Below are 17,741 nucleotides of genomic sequence, written 5' to 3'. Positions count from 1 at the left end.
TTACTCCACCGGCTACAGCACAGTGGGAGGTGTTTAATGCGATAGCGCCATCTGCTGGAAGTCAGGGGGAGGGCATTTTTAATAAAGATAAAAATTAAGATTCCCTTATTAGTCCCACAATGGGAAAATACAAACTCTGCTTTTAATCATCTGGGGTCTGTGTTTGTTTATTCAACTCTGCTGACTATCATATTTATATAAACATTCATTATATATTCAGGGTTCGTACACTTTAGCAGTGGTCAAATTAAAGCATTTTTGAAGGTCCATTTTCAAGCTTTTCCAGTATCTTACACCTGTTGTATGTTGCATATTTTAGATGAGTATTTACATACTAAAAGGGGAGATTTCACTGAACCATAGCAACAGAGATGGTGTTACACTTTTAGGAGGAACGGTCTAATACTTTTTTCCATGACTGTATTTTTGGTAATTTTTACATCTATTTTTGGTCATTTTGTTTCTATTTCGACAAATTTGTGTAATTTTTTGGTCATTTTTGCATCTATTTTTATAATTTTTGGGGTTTTTTTAGTCATTTTTGCATCTATTTTTATAATTTTGGTTTTTTTTGGTCATTTTGTTTCTATTTCGACAAATTTGTGTAATTTTTTGGTCATTTTTGCACCTATTTTTGGTCAGTTTGCTTCTTTTTTGGTCATTTTTACATCTATTTTTTGTCAGGAGGAACGCTCTTCATTTCAGATAGGCTACTCATTATTTTTACATTGAACATGTGATTATCTATAGTCTATATATAGATGGATATAGTCAGATTGCAAGAGAAATACAGGAAGAATTTCAAGCATTTACAAGCACTTTATCCAAAATCCAAACACTTTTTAAACCTTGAAAATACATTTAAATTCAAGCATTTTCAAGGATTTTAAGCACCCGTACGAACCCTGTTTATTATATTGCCTCATTTATTTATTATATATTTATTTACTTATTTATTTCAGGCTTTATTTAACTTGCATTACATCGAAAAACATAGGCTGACAGACAGCTACTAAACATAATGGACATCATCACACACAAAAAAAGTGACACGTTATTTCAAAAACTCACTGTTTTATTATGAGTTATCATATTAGAAGTTAACAGGCATAAATTTGATGACAAAAAGACCAGATGGACAATCTAATGAAGATGTTTTGACATGATATGCACTATTGACACACACAGGAAGGACAAATAAATACACGTCTACAACAAGCCAATATCACAGTTAATAAGAAATCTAAAAGCATTATTTTGTGTCTGTGTAAAAAGAGTCCTTCTTTGAATGCCAGAAATGACAAATGTCAGTCCAGATGCTGCAGAACAGTAACACTTCATGGTGTGCACGGCCACGCTGCAGGGTTGATTAGTGAAGAACAGGCTGACAGAGCTGCTGCTGGGCTTCTATCTGGCACTAAAACATTGATTGATGACTGATTGATTGATACAAATAAGGCAGTGAGAGTCCACAGGCAGTCCTGTCCCCCGTCTGTTACACAGATCGCCAACAAACACTCACAACACACGCTCACTTCAGGGGACCGAGTGCAATTTTGGTAGAAAAGGTCACATTTTCCACCCAGTCAGTCCTGTAAACGGGTCATGTGCTTGGTGATGTCATCACAGGGATGATCAGGAGCTCCTCCTCGCTTGGTTTCAGTCTGTAGATCTCCTGGAGTCCCAGCACTCTGCTCAGTGTGCATGTGTCTGAATGTGTGTGTGTGTGTGTGTCTGTGTTTAGCGGCTGAGGCTGGAGGTCAGATCACAGTTTAGGAGGGTTCGCTAGCTTCAGCTTCAGGTTCTCTGCCAGCTTGTCCAGGAACTCGAAGGTGTTCAGGTAGTCGGCACGAGTCACACTGTAAACACAGAGACAGGGAGAAAGGGTTGAGGACACTTTCATTTGACTTCAAGTCAAGTCAAGTACAGTTTATTTGTCCCAATTTGGGCAATTTGTTTGCAGTCTAGGTGTATAAAATACATTAAAAAAACAATACGTTCCAACACACATACACTACCGGTGAAAAGTTTTAGAACACTCCAACTTTTCCAGAATTTAGTTGAAAATGATGCAGTTTAATGTCTCAGTGTACTCTGAAATTAATGCACATTTGCAACATTTAAATTGAGCATGATAGTGTTTTGAAAGTAAAAAAAAGATTCAAAATCACATTTTATGTTGGACTAAAGGACTAAAAAAAAGACACAAAATGACCAAAAAAAAGACACAAAATGACAAAAAAGACACCAAAAGACACAAATGACTAAAAAGAGACACAAAATGACTTACAAAGACATGAAAAGAATTCAAAAATGGACAAAATAGCCCAAGACTCCATAGAGTTAAGTTGTTAACCCATTTCTTGTTCCCTGAAAAAGGCCTACTTGTATAATTCTGAAATGTACATTATTTTCCAGTTTTGGTTAAGCTTACCTTTTTTTATTTACCTCTGGCAGTTCACCACTTACCTTTGGACCCTTTCAAGCTGTTCATTTGACTTGAACTGCTTAATTTTCAATAAAAAACTGGAAAAGTTGTGGTGTTCTAAAACTTTTGACCAGTAGTGTGTGTTATATATAGTGTGATATAATGTGGAGACTAACTTTGGCAGGCCTTTGATGCAGATAGCCAGGTCCTTGGTCATGAAGCCGGCCTCGATGGTCTCGATGCAGACGGCCTCCAGCGCCTCAGAGAAGACCCTCAGCGGGGTGTTGTTGTCCAGCTTGGCCCGGTGGAGCAGACCCTGGGTCCACGCAAAGATGGAGGCTGGAGCACACACACACCCAGTGTTAGGACACGATTCAGACACAGTAATGCATGTAGTATAAGTCAGCTGTTCTCAACCTTGGGGTCGGGACCCCAATTGGGGTCGCGAGATGATTTCTGGGGGTCGCCAAATCATTTTGGAAGTCAGCTCTGTCTCCACTGTGTTAAAGTGTTCATGTGTTTCAGTCTTTTTGGGCACTTGATGTCTTTTTTTGGTAATTTTGTGGTCAATTTGTGTCTTTTTTTGGTCATTTTGTTTCCTTTTTTGGTGATTTTGTGTCTTTTTTGGTCAATTTGTGTCTTTTTTGGTCATTTTGTGTCTTTTTTTGGTCATTTTGTGGCCAATTTGTGTCTTTTTTGGTCATTTTGTTTCCTTTTTTGGTCATTTTGTTTCCTTTTTTGGTCATTTTGTGTCTTTTTTGGCCAATTTGTATCTTTTTTTTGGGGTCATTTTGTGTCTTTTTTTGGTCATTTTGTGTCCTTTTTGGCCAATTTGTGTCTTTTTTTGGTCACTTTGTGTCTTTTTTGATCATTTTGTGTCCTTTTTGGCCAATTTGTGTCTTTTTTTGGTCACTTTGTGTCTTTTTTGATCATTTTGTGTCCTTTTTGGCCAATTTATGTCTTTTTTTGGTCATTTTGTGGCCAATTTGTGTCTTTTTTGGTCATTTTGTTTCATTTTTTGATCATTTTGTGTCCTTTTTGGCCAATTTGTGTCTTTTTTTGGTCATTTTGTGTCTTTTTTGATCATTTTGTGTCCTTTTTGGCCAATTTGTGTCTTTTTTTTGGTCATTTTGTGGGTTTTTTTGTCATTTTGTGTTTTTTTTTGTCAATTTGTATCTTTTTTTGGTAATTTTGTGGTCAATTTGTGTCTTTTTTGGTCATTTTGTTTCCTTTTTTGGTCATTTTGTGTCCTTTTTGGCCAATTTGTGTATTTTTTTGGTCATTTTGTGTCTTTTTTGATCATTTTGTGTCTTTTTTGGTCAATTTGTGTCTTTTTTTTGGTCATTTTGTGTCTTTTTTGGTCAATTTGTGTCTTTTTTTTGGTCAATTTGTGTCTTTTTTGGTCATTTTGTTTACTTTTTTGGTCATTTTGATTCTTTTTTGGGTGATCTGAACTGTGCGTGTGAGATTGTGTTCAGTGAGCGGGGCAGACAACGTGCATGTTAAATTGGGGGTCGCGACTCAAAAAGGTTGAGAACTAGCGGTATAAGTAAAGGTGGGGCTACCCTCACACGGTTATGTTTGGACCCTTGCTCAGGTCTAGGCATCATGTTATTACCTATGGGGTTTGTGGAGGTCTCTTTCCCCTGCTGGTGTTGTCTGTAATGGCGTGTCACCGTGCCGTGGGCGGCCTCAGACTCCACAGTGCGTCCATCAGGACAGATAAGCACGCTGGTCATCATACCCAGGGAGCCATAACCTGAGAAATAATGCAGTTTAGTGGTGTTCAGATTATTAGGGATGTTATACATTGTTCTTCACATAACTTCTGATAAAAAAAATGTGTTTTATCTTCCAACCTTGTGCCACAGAGTCAGACTGCACGTCTCCGTCGTAGTTCTTGCAGGCCCAGATGAAGCCTCCCTCTGACTTCATGGCCTGGGCCACCATGTCATCTATCAGACGGTGCTCGTACCAGATGCCTTTGGCCTCAAACTGAGCACGGTAATCCCTGGACACACAAGAAGGTGAAAATATCTCTTAATTATTATCTACATCTGGATTAACCCATTGACGCCGGGAAAGCATTACCGCATTTCTACCATTGAAACCGGGAGCGTTGTTGCGTCACTCTACCATTAAGGCCGGGACAGCGGATATGTCATTTTGTAGTATTTGTATTTTTTTTCCACCTATTTTCGGTCTCTTGGCCAATGAAATGCATCAGAATACATGTGGGAGAGTCACAATGCAACATGGGACTTTTCCAGAACTTATAAATCATGGAGGAAGACGACTATAGCGGAGGCATATCTATCTATCTATCTATCTATATATTTATAGCGGAGGAGCTCAGAAGGAAGTGATGGAAGAGATCTTATGAAAACAGCACCGATGATTTTATTGCTGATCTGGACTTTGAACCCTCGGAACCAATCGACCGGCATTTATGGATGAGGAATATGTTTTTAGACGACATATTTTCACCGAAGAACAGACAGATTTGTGGCCATCTGGAGATAATAATAATAATATTGTTAATAATATATTAATATTAATAATAATAATAATACTAATTGATTGTGATGATGATATAAGAAATCATGACTGTTTATGTCTTATATTACTTTATGCGTCGTTGAGTACCCTGAAAAGTGCAATATATAAAATGTATTATTATTATTTATTATTATTATTATTATTATGATAATTTTTTTTTATTACAGTAGGCTAATGAGAACTATGTCTATTTCTTCCAATGGTCATATCATGTTAGCATCTTGCTAATGGGCATGTATTAGTATTATGCATAGGATTTTTATTCAGTCAAATGTAACATTTGCTGAGTTTGTTGATTTAAAAAAAAAACTTTATTGAAGGTTTGGACAAATAAACTCAACTTCTCATGAAAGCCACGGGTATAAGCTCTCAAATACTTTTTGAATTTCATTTCTATCTGCTACAGAGGCTGAAAAATCTATTATTTAGTAGTACTTCAGGTTTTAGGGGGTTCTTTCAAAATCACCCAGAGGTTTTACAGGCACGTTTTAGGCCTTAATGGGTTAAACGTGTGTGGAGCTTGTAGGGAGGATGTGCATGTGAGAGTTTAAAGTGCTTACTTCTCGTAGATCTCCTGGAAGATGTCTTTGAAGCGCCCGTCGTACTTCTTCAGGATGGTGTTCTTGGTGCTGAGGTACAGAGGCCAGGCTTTAGTCAGAGCCATCTGGAAGGAGCTGTGGGCAAAGTCCCGGATGGACTTATCTGTGTTGTACATCCCCATGGCAACCCCACCTGTGCCTGCACACACACACACATATATATATATATATTCATATAAACTTGCACAAACATTGAAAGAAAGAAAGAAAAAATCCCTGCTGCTAGTCGACATGACTCAACCTTTTTTAGTGATACAGCAGGTGAATAATAACAGAATTGAAACCAAAAGATAACCCTTATCTTTACAATGTGAACACAATGGAAAATGTGTTTGTAAAGCTTTTCTCCAGTGTCAGTCCAGCTTATTTATATATTACACATCTCATTAATGATATTTGGCATCTTCGCTTTACAGTATTTTTCATTTTATGTGTATACTATACAATTCATCTACCTCTGCCAGAACCAACATAACTGAAATGCACTAAATCTACGCATGACACTTTGCTATGTTATTAATATTATTACTAGTATTATTATTATTATTATATATATTATTATTATATTTACTGTTGCTGACATTACTATTATTATTACTATATACTGTAATATACTACTATTATTATTATTATACCGGCCTTATTTATTATTATTATTATTATTATTATTATTATTATTATTATTATATATTTATATATTATATATCATATTATCTTATTTATTATTATTTATAATTATTTTAATTATTTATAATTATTTTATTTTATATTATATTGTTATTATTTATTTATTATTACATATTATATACTATATACTGTACAATTATATACCGTCTAGTCACTATAGCATTGTTGCCATCATATCATCAGTATCATTACCTTCATCTTGACAACCTACCAACTGATCTTTCTTTTTTTAACTCTTAAGTGTCCTTGTTCTTTTCTGTGTTTTTTTCTATTGTTGTTTTTATTTATGCTACCTCAGTATCTTATTCTATTGTATTTTTTTTATTGTATTTTATTGTACTTGAATACCGGACTGCTGTGACAACCGAATTTCCCTTCGGGGATGCATAAAATAATCTCTCTATCTCTCTATCTATCTATCTATACCTTTACACCTGAGCCACGTGTCCTCATGATACTAAAGTAAACTGTCCAAATTATCATGTGTCATGACACACTTTCCCACCTGGCTTTAACATATATTGAGGGATATGGATGGGATCTAGTATTAAATGAGCCTAGTAGCTAAATTATTAAAGGCCATAGTATTCATGAGCTCTACTTTTTAACATTTCCATGTAAACTGTTATCACTCTGTCTGGGCTGAGCTCGTCCAACTACGCTAGTTATTGTAAATGCAAAAAAGTCTTTGTGAGGAAAAAGCCAAGACTTTATTTTAGTCATATTTGAATCCACTGTGTGTGCAGTCTGTCATTCACAGCAGCAGTTTCACACAAACACACTGCACCAGCTCGACTAAAGGCGAATTGTTTAAAGAAGCTAAAGACAAAAGCTGTCTGTGAGCTGATGGCTCAGCTTAGTTTGCTATGAATCTTTAATCTGGCAGTTTTGTGAACTGGATGAGACAAACAAGCACCTCCTGCCTTTATCATGAGCAGGAGAGAGGAGGAGAGGAGGAGAGGACAGACCCATGTCTGTGTTCATCCTTCTCTCTAAGCCTCAATTGAGATTTGTTTTCAGTGAGATCTTGATTTTATATAGTGCTTTTTTTTTTTGCTGTTTTGCAACCTTCAAAAACAACATTTAGCCACATTTAATATATAATCATGTTCTGAATGTATTCTTTTTTTGTTGTTGTATTTTTTTAATAATCAAAAATACATTTAATTACTTAATTTGAAGCAGGACTGTGCATCACCTATTGCAGGGGGGGGCAACCTTTACTAACTAAAGAGCCACTGTTGGCCAAAAAAAAAAGAGAAAATCGCGGAATGGAGCCGCAAACCTTATATTGAGCCTAAAATTAAAATGAAACAAGAAATTCAAAAAACCTACAAAACCTAATAAGTCTAAATTAGCCAACCAACATTATTAATAGTCATATTGAGCATTTATTAATATGATTTTGAAAACTAGTCTATCTCGGGGAACTCGAAACTAAACTCAAAGTTGGCAAAACGTAAAGGTTAAGGTGCCGGGCCGGAGACTTTCGTAAGCTATGAAGCATATTTTAGTTGACTTAAATGTCTTTTTTAATATGCTGTAAAAAGGCTATACAATTTTATGATTGAGGAATACAAATACCTTTTGGTCTACACCATTGATAAATGAACATTTTAATGTGAAAATATGTATATAATTTTTTTGGTCTCGGGGAGCCACTGCAGGCGGCCTAAAGAGCCACATGAGGCTCTGGAGCCACAGGTTGACCACCCCTGATCTATTGGCTGTCTTACCCGTACTCGTGGGGACAGAGCCTTCTCTGTGGCGGCCCCAAAACTGTGGAACAGCCTACCTCTCCAGGTCAGAGCTGCACAGTCTGTTGAGCACTTTAAAACATTATTAAAAACCTATTTATTCTCCTTGGCGTTCAGTCCCAGCTAGGCAAGAATCCTTGGCTTTCTTTTTTACCCTTTTATTTGTCTTTTGTATCTCTATCTCTGTTTTGGATTGAGTTTTTATTACTATTTTATTATATTTTATTTTATTGTTTTTACTGTTTTTAGTATTTTATTCTTTTATTGGTTTTTATTTATACCCAGTTGTGTATGATTTATTCTATTTTAATAACTGTACAGCACTTTGGTCAACTGAGGTTGTTTTTAAATGTGCTCTATAAATAAACTTTGACTTGACTTGACTTGACTTGACTTACCCTCAAACTCATAGATGACATATTTGACCGGCTCTCCGTTAGCTGGTGTGTAGGTCATCTCCACCTTCCCCGGCCCGGGCACCACGAAGTCTGTGGCTTTGTACTGTGGGAGCACGTTGACAAAGAAAAGAAGGTTAATACAACTACAACATTTAATGTTTGACCCAACTTAACTTAACTACACAACCTCTGAAAGGTTAAACCTTGTCCTGTAAAACTGTGTTATACCAGTTCACAGTACAAGTGACAATGACCTCCATTTTTATTTATTTTTTTTTATTTTTTTGGTAATTCTTCTTACTATTAGTTATTCCTTATCTGATTTCATTTTATTTTATGTATTATTATTATTATTATTATTTATTTTTTTCCTCTGGCAAGTGCTAGGGAATAGTGTACCCTAGAAGTCCCACAGTGCTTTTAAAAAATATCCCATCTTCTTTTAATTTATTTTAAATTAAATTTTGTTTTGTTTTTGTTTTCTTTGTTACCTTTGTCAATTTTGTCAATTCTGTATTTTATTGCACTTTTATGTGAAGCACTTTGGTGCGGCTCAGCCGTCTGTAAATGCGCTATATAAATAAATCTGACTTGACTTGACTTGATTATTTTACTTGTTACACTTTTGACACTGTTTTGACTCGTAATGTCATCTCTTGATTTTGTTATGTCACTGAAAAATCAATAAACAAATGTTTAAAAAAAAGAAAAGAAAAAGAACCGATACCTTCAACCAAGCGTATAATAAAACTGTCCTTGCTAAAAAAAAATAAAAAAAAGTGACAATGACCAAGACATAAACAGGTCATAAACAGGTCATAAAACAGGTCATAAACAGGCCATAAACAGGTCATAAACACCTCTAGAGGCCTTGGTGTAGTCAGCAGAGAGTATCATATGCATCTCTCACATTCTGCCACCAGCAGCTCTTTGAACCTTCACCTGCTTTACTCCCTTGACTTTGGCTCAGCGCCACAAGCTGAGTTGTGATTAAGATCTGTGACGTTGCTGCTATTTGTCCGTGCCGTACAGGTTGTACATTATGGTCCAAAGGACAGCTAATGAAATATTAGTCTCTCCTGACAACCGTACAATGCCTGATGTAACTCACTGAGCTCATACATGAGTCAACAGTAATCCTCCGTCACAGAGGTGAGCTAACATTCATGCTCCAGTTACTGCAGGGGTTTGGTCACATAATAAGGGAGTTGGTATACGTTTCTCTGCACATAAATACCACACTCACACGGTTGTTAAACGGTTACAGTTTACAGCGTCTTTTAGCTGCAGTCCTCCAACTTTAGTGGCCTTCAAATCTGGATTATTACAACCGTAATAACCAACTAGAAACCAATTCAGAAATCTTCCTGCGTTTTTAATATGGGGGCCAATGAGGCTGTTGGTGGTGTTGGTGGTGCATCTTTGCGTCCTACGCCCAAACTATAACTCTGACAGCTTTACCAGAGGATTGTGAGGGAGAAGACTAATTTTCCTACATTTCTATGTATAAATTATTTCTGTAGAGTGGAATTTGCGGCCTGGAGCGCAGTTTTAAAATGTATTTTTTGACAGTTTTTTCTCTCCCTCTACACTCTGGCGATGATGTCACACACTGTGACACGAACATTCCGTGCAATACACACCCATTATAATCTCAGAATTTCTCCAAAAATGATCATGGTCATTGAACAGGGATTGATAAAAAACGATATGACTTATCGAAACGTGGATTAATACACCGATACACAAGACTTGTGTCTACTGTTTAAAGTTTAAATGGAGTCTCTAGGTGAAATTATGCTGGAGAAGTAGACATTTGAAAATCTCATTTTTTGTCGGCCGTCCCATTCATTTCAATGCAAAATTTTGGGCAGTTTTTCGCGACGTAAGCCGCGAAAAATTCGTATTCTGTCAAGAAAAGTAATAGCACACAGATCCCGATCAAACCGCACGTTTTGATATATAATTTGTCCTGCAACTCTTCAAGTTGTAGGACTAGTAGCGGGACGAAATTGCGTCCGGAAGAGGAAGAAGAAAAAAGCCCCGAAAAGAAGTAAGAAGAAAAGCCCTTGCGATTGCCCCGAGGCCCTAATTAAGGTTGTAAAAGTAATTTTATTACAACCTTAATAACCAAGCTGACACCTAATTAAACTCTAGGCTCTGTTAGAAGTGAAGCATGCATGTTTCAAAGTCTCAATACTCTTCAGACAGCATCAACAGAGCAGAGTGGCCAACTGAGTCCCTGTAAAGCAGCATCAGGTACCCTACCTGATCTCCGTGGGCGTGCCTGCCGATGATGATGGGCTTGATCCATCCGGGCACCAGGCGAGGGATGTTCTTGCAGAGGATGGCCTCCCTGAACACGGTTCCTCCCAGGATGTTACGGATGGTGCCGTTGGGCGAACGCCACATCTGCTTCAGTTTGAACTCCTCCACGCGATTCTCATCCGGCGTGATGGTGGCGCACTTGATGCCCACGCTGTAACGGCGGACCGCCTCCGCCGCCTCAACCGTCACTCGGTCATCTGTTGCGTCTCTGTTCTCCATACCGAGGTCATAGCTTAGCAGACAAAGAGAAAAGAGTTAAATTAACAGCACTGGAGAGGAAGCATCCACAACGTCCTGGAAATGTGTTCAAACGAGTGAGTTCTTTCAAGTAAATCCTTTTTTTAGGCCAATTTTTTACTCATTTTTCTACTAAATCGAATTTATAAACAAACATTTATAAATTAACAACAAAAGGTTGCTCCACAGATTCTACATACTGAAGCACATTTAATGTTTTTAATAGGATCAATTTATTCCAAAAGGTTTATTGTTGGCCATGTTTTAGAATAAAGTGATTTTTAAGAAATATCACAATTTTAAGCTTCATTTCAGGTACTTTTTGTCGTGGAAACTTAATTCGAAAAGTTCAAACTCCAACGATAATACCAATTTTGAAAGTTTCTTTTCATTATATTTAATTTATTTATGTAATTTATTTGCAAAGCACTTTTCATTGTTAAAAGCAATCCCAAGGTGCTACAGAGTACAACAAGATTTACCTGTGCCAACACGCAATTATTATTTTTTCAATACTTAGTTTTAGCCACATACAACCTTTTTGGGTTAAAAAATAAACAGACAAAACAACAGTATGTATCAGTGACTCAGTGCTAATACATAACTACGTCTACGTTAAATATTGCCAAAAGTTTCATGATTTTGGATCCGGAAAAAATCCAGTGCCAAAAATCTGAGAGTAAATAAGCAACCCAAGAATATGCCAAATACTCAACAGCAGTGCCTGTTATGTAGACTGGACAAACATATGTTAATATGCATATCTACTACATGAGACAGATTTGTTGGAGAGGGAAAAGTAGATCAAAAGTTGCAAATAAAAAGCTGCACACTTTCAAAAAACAGCACCAAAACGGTACAAATAAACATATATTTTTCCAAGTTAGAATCTATCACTTGACACTTTTTTTATGCTAAATGCTAGAGACATATTTCAATCAGCCGTCCAAAATATAAACAGAGATGTGAGAAGAAATTGATCAGACACAGAGACCATTTATAATCTCAGCAGCAGAGGCACGGGACGCCATAAACTAGAGCACTCTGGTTCAGAAAGGGCAGAAATTATTTACGCTTCAGTTGCACAGACACTCTGGAGCACAACAGGGCAGTAAAAGTGAACGTATGCTGCCGTTTCAGAAGGCGTGAGCTTGCCTTCAGATTGAAGAATAACTCTTAATTTCTGCCTGGCTCTTTTCCACTCCTGCTAATTATATTTCTTGCAAGACGTGAGAGTGTTTGCATGAAGAACAGCCATTAACCTGCTGGCCCACTTCCTTCACAGCTCTGCAACTGTGCTCACTCTGTCCTTCTGTTCACAGCAACACAAAGACAAAGGAGACAAGGCAGCAATTGTGTAATGATAACTGGCCCACTGCCAGGACGACTGGAGAGGTTGCTCCACTCGTTCCACTGGTACTGGACGAAGGAGGAAGTGTACTAGATGTGAAAACTAGACTGAGCTCAACATGCTTATCATTCCCCTCAAGTATCAGCCTGTGAGTGTGTTTCACTGCACTCATTGGCATTGTTTGAAAGCAGCCATGACCTTTTACCCACTTTCTTCCTCATCTTTCACCGAAAGCCAATACCAGGCCACAACAAGTGGTGACGAACTGGACACATACACTACCGGTGAAAAGTTTTAGAACACCCCAATTTTTCCAGTTTTTTTATTGAAATTCAAGCAGTTCAAGTCAAATGAACAGCTTGAAAGGGTCCAAAGGTAAGTGGTGAACTGCCAGAGGTAAATAAAAAAAGGTAAGCTTAACCAAAACTGAAAAATAATGTACATTTCAGAATTATACAAGTAGGCCTTTTTCAGGGAACAAGAAATGGGTTAACAACTTAACTCTATGGAGTCTTGGGCTATTATGTCAATTTTTTTTGTCATTTTGTGTCTTTTTTTTGTCATATTGTGTCTTTTTTTGGTCATTTTGTGTCTTTTTTTGGTCATTTTGTATCTTTTTGTGTCTTTTTTAGTCATTTTGTGTCTTTTTTTGGTCATTTTGTGTCTTTTTTTAGTCCTTTAGTCCAACATAAAATGTTATTTTGAATCTTTTTTTTACTTTCAAAACACTATCATGCTCAATAAAGAATTTTAAATGTTGCAAATGTGTATTCATTTCAGAGTACACTGAGACATTAAACTGCATCATTTTCAATTAAATTCTGGAAAAGTTGGTGTGTTCTAAAACTTTTGACCAGTAGTGTACGAACAAACAAACAAACAAACAAACAGTTTCAGTTTCAATAACAAGATTTGTTCTTACTGTTTGTGTTTAATTGGAATGTTGTGTTACTGTTCAACCTGTATTAACAAGTTTCTGCAACCCTTAGACAACTCAACAAGCTTTAATCTGAAGGCTTAACCTTTCTTATAACTGCAATTACTAACAAATCTTCCTACACTTTGGTTTTATCTATTTGACAAATTGTCCTGAAGAGATGTCTGTTTGTTTTTCTGGTGGCCTGATATGTGACAGTCCTGCTTATTGAGAAATTGCTGTTGCAATAGTATTTATGACACCACACTGAATCAAACTCGTATTTCCAATACCTGTTGCACAAGAAATTATTAACTTTTTACGATTGCAGTACAAGAAGTGATCATTATGCAATAGTGTGAAAAAAACATCTAATAAATCTACGTAGAAAAAGGACACTTAAGTGCAAAGTGTTGGCTAACTAGCCAAGATATGAGAGACGGGAACATTAGGGACTTGAACTTCACAGAAAAGGTTCATGTAAATAACATAACTGTGAACAAAGTCCATGCAGGAGATAAGAGGAGGAGTAAGGTCAGATGAAGAGTTAGAATAGTGAACTAAAGGCTCATTTATCAGCAAAAGGACAAAAAAGTCACTCCTTGATTTGAGGATTTTCTCTGGAAAACAATAAATTAGTTATTAGTATCTGACTCTGAAACACATCTACACGTGTTACAGTTACAGGGGATTATTAGTCCAATATTAGTGGAAATTGAGAGAGTAGTAAAATATTACATGGTATAATGGTTAATGTATAAAGACAGTGTGTAAGAAAAATGTCTCCTCCACTTATTATTTAAACTCACAGGACTTTAGTTTAGTTAATCTCGTCCTGATCACATGGGTTTCTATAATAATAATGTTTATTTATACAGACATTATGCTTTAGGGCAATAAAATAATTCAAGTGAAAATGAACTTTTATCACACTGCTAATGACTTTTGACTTTCAATTTTATTTTATTAATTTCTGTGGGTCATCATATTAGGTACCAGGAAGGACATAAGAACAAAATAAATAAATAAATAAATAAAACAAATAGCAGTTTCAGAATTTCATCAATATCAGTTTCATAGTATTTCATCAAAATCAAAGTTACTTCAGAATTTATCTGTCTTATAATGTTCAATGCTTCCCTCAATACTAATAATTGGTTGTACCGACCCACCCTTCACACTGCATATGACAATACTTTTCTGATTAGGGAGGGATCTTGCCAGTGTGCAGTAACATGCAGTACCTATCTACCACTTAGGTAACATAACAACAGTCTTAGAGGGACTCTTTGTCAGAGACGAGGCTCAGGGTGGACCCCAACACAATAAACAGGCCAAACTAGAAATCCCAGCACTGCAGAAACTGTTTTTCACATCGTCTCCACTGCTGGTAGCTCTTGTTAACACACTAGGGCTGGGCGATATGGCCCTAAAAGAATAGCACGATATTTCAGGCTATTTTTGCGATAACGATATTAGGAAATACTTAAAAAGATAGAAAATATGATTTTTTTTGCAGTCTGTATAAATAAATAAAAATCTAAAATGTAGTTTGAAGTGCAAATCTCAACAGTTGCCAAATACAAAAAAATTTACTCTTGACTCTTGAGTATGAGAAAATAATAAAAATAACCATTTAGGGGTTCCGGGGGCATATTTTAATGACATTTTGTAAAGGAGAATAAAGGTTCTTGTATGTTTTATTTAAGGCATCTTATTTTGACAGTCTTCTTGTAAATTCTGTGGTGGATTCTGTTAACACACTGTGCTCTTATTTTGAAAGCTGCATGTGTTTAGCGACAGGGAGTAAGTAGCTCTTTGTGATTAAAACAACTTTAACCACGACATCAAGAAGGAGGAACGTTGCCAATATCATGATATGCATTTTTTTTAACCATAAAAAAAATATACCGATATTATCGTGAACAATATGATATGGCACACCCCTATAACACACTACTCCTTTCCCAGAGTGTACAGCTAACACTACATCCTGCAGAAAAAGTTGATGTGCATTGACCTGCAGAATTACCTGTGCAGGTCCATCTCCAGGTAGGGGAAGATGAGTTTCTCCTTGATGAGCTCCCAGATGACTCGGGTCATCTCGTCTCCCTGCATCTCCACCACAGAGCCGGCTTTGATCTTCTGAGACATGTTTGAGCCTGGAGGTGGACAAACACACAGACATTAAGGAAAACAAAGAGTAAATAAAGCAAAGAAAATAGACTGAAGGAGAGATGGTGTAAGGAGAAGGCAGCCCTATTTTATAGAGTTAAAATAACATATTTGCTGGTTATGATTTGCTGTTTGTCACTGTGAATCTTTCTTTTACTCCTGTAGTCAATGCCTGAAGACGTAAACTTGCATGTTGGTATTTTATACTGCATATTCATATTTATTCTGCACTGGAATTCTACTCCTTAATACATACTCCTTCTTTAGACACTTTATTTGTATTTTTACATTACATTTTATTGTATTTTATTGTATTTTTATATTTTATTGCTTGAAGTATGCCTAGGTTGTTCTTTTTATTTAATTATTTAATTGTGTTGTTATTGTCTCTGTGTGTAATGCTGCTGCTACACTGTAATTTCCCAGCTTGGGATAAATAAAGTACATCTATCTATCTATCTATCTATCTAGCTATCTATCTATTATGGCACATTATTAAGTGGTTAAAGAAAAAAGTAACATATTAATCAATATGTTATTGATCTATAGCTACAGCTCTTCGCTCAAAACTAGGCATAACAAATATGTATTTGAATGAGTGAAACTGATACCACAGACAACATAAGACTCCTCAATGAATGAATCCATTCAAAAAACAGCCTGACTAGGAGTGGGCAGACCAGTGACTCAGCATTTATTGCCCCACTTCATTTACTCCATAATCCTCTTAAGTGTTTCAAAGTAAGTTAAAAACACACACTGCAACGTATAGTTAACTCAGGGTCCACTTTTTATCTGTTTTGCATTTATTACTTAACCCATTGAAGCCATTGAAAGCGGATACGTCGTTTTGTAGTATTTGTATCAGCTCTCAAATACTTTTTGAATTTCATTTCTATCTGCTACAGAGGCTGAAAAATCTATTATTTAGTAGAAGCATTGACACTTCTGTTGAATTTCCAGAAAAACTTCAGGTTTTAGGGGCTTATTTTGAAATTGCCCAGAGGTTTTACAGGCATTTTAGGCGTCAATGGGTTAAATGTTCATCCTTAATTATTATTTGAAAGGGTATAATAATCGCGTAAGTCATTTATTTCTCTTAAATTACATAATTTACACACAGTGTTATTACTATGCCAATAGCCATCCTTTGTTACATAGTTTTTTGAGTTAAATAATCAATTAAATGTCATATATTACACTTTTGGTGAAGTTTCTTGTGTTTCCTGCAAAATGAGTTAGGCGATTTTTTTAATTTTTTGAGTGACGATATGATATGTTCCCTTTAATGTTTGCATTCATTTATGATCACATTTTTGTTGCGTTTTCACGATAGTTTAAAAGTTCTACAACTTGCAGATTTTTATGCTTTTTTTTTCGGGGGGGAAATTACAGGATGTTCTCCTGTAAGAGTTACATAAGTAGACAGGAGGGCTGCTGATCGCATGATGGGGAGGAGACTGCTGGAACAGCCAAAGGCACTGCAGAAATACAAACATGCTCGTTTAACGTTCAGTTTTCAGGAAAAACACCAAGACAGGAAGGAGTTTGCTCATAATGGGCCTTACTGCCCACTGTAAGCTAAGCACTGCTGGCTAATCAGTGTGTCAAGACAAAGAGATACTTACATTCAACGCTACGTCTCCATTACTGCAGATTTTTTAGTATATGTGGGGAAAAAATGCCTACCTTGTTTGGTTTAAAGGTCCACAGAGACGAGTTGAGGAGGCGGATTGATGCCCGGACTGCAGGTAGACTGAGCAGGAAGAGGTTCAGGCTTCGACTGGGAGAGGAGCTGCAGGTACCCGGCGTCCACCACGTCCGGACTTCATTGACAAGGCGTCAGCCAATCAGGGAAGAGAAGGGGAATGTCAACCGCCAATCAGATAAGCCCACACAGCCCGAGGGGCGTGGCCTGCTTGGGAGGGTCTGCAAATGGAGCTCGCTGATTGGTCAGAGATAAACTCCACACAAACTGCAGATGATAGATTAAAAAAAACAAAACAATGACAGTTATTTGAACTTTCAACTTAATCATCTACTTAAATCGCTCAGTTTTATTAAAGTATTGCGCTTTAAAAAATAAAAAAAAATCCCCTTTTCACTGTTCACTGTTCATTGCACCTTATTTGTTTCATAGCACCAACATTTTTATACTGTATATTCATATTTATTCTGCACTGGAATTCTACTCCTTAATACATACTCCTTCTTTAGACACTTTATTTATATTTTTACATTACATTTTATTGTATTTTTATATTTTATTGCTTGAAGTATGCCTAGGTTGTTCTTTTTATTTAATT

The 17,741-nt window shown here is 36.5% G+C and overlaps 1 protein-coding gene across 1 annotated transcript; it reads right to left on the bottom strand.

Annotated features, from left to right (window-relative positions):
- Positions 1–1,700: 1,700 nt before the first annotated feature.
- On the bottom strand, positions 1,701–17,263 carry idh1 (isocitrate dehydrogenase (NADP(+)) 1). The gene is made up of 9 exons (XM_059342200.1): positions 17,125–17,263; positions 15,293–15,422; positions 10,697–10,988; positions 8,429–8,531; positions 5,548–5,725; positions 4,288–4,439; positions 4,047–4,187; positions 2,605–2,767; positions 1,701–1,859 (listed from the first exon to the last, which is right to left on the bottom strand). The coding sequence occupies exons 2-9, from the start codon at positions 15,412–15,414 to the stop codon at positions 1,766–1,768; spliced, it is 1,245 nt and encodes a 414-aa protein (XP_059198183.1). The 5' UTR covers positions 15,415–15,422; positions 17,125–17,263; the 3' UTR covers positions 1,701–1,765.
- Between the last annotated feature and the right edge of the window lie 478 nt (positions 17,264–17,741).

The sequence above is a fragment of the Centropristis striata genome, chromosome 10 (assembly GCF_030273125.1).
Source record: "Centropristis striata isolate RG_2023a ecotype Rhode Island chromosome 10, C.striata_1.0, whole genome shotgun sequence".
Classification (NCBI taxonomy): Eukaryota; Metazoa; Chordata; class Actinopteri; order Perciformes; family Serranidae; genus Centropristis; species Centropristis striata.
Note: the sequence above shows the minus strand (reverse complement) of the source record. Positions and strands in the feature narration are given on the sequence as shown.

Excerpts from the sequence above, each read along its gene's own strand:
- idh1 (XM_059342200.1), bottom strand. The coding sequence starts at position 15,414 with ATGTCTCAGAAGATCAAAGCCGGCTCTGTGGTGGAGATGCAGGGAGAC. Across the intron at positions 5,726-8,428 it reads TGTCATCTATGAGTTTGAGG|GCACAGGTGGGGTTGCCATG; the intron begins GTAAGTCAAGTC and ends GTGTGTGTGCAG. Across the intron at positions 1,860-2,604 it reads TGCATCAAAGGCCTGCCAAA|TGTGACTCGTGCCGACTACC; the intron begins GTTAGTCTCCAC and ends CTGTGTTTACAG.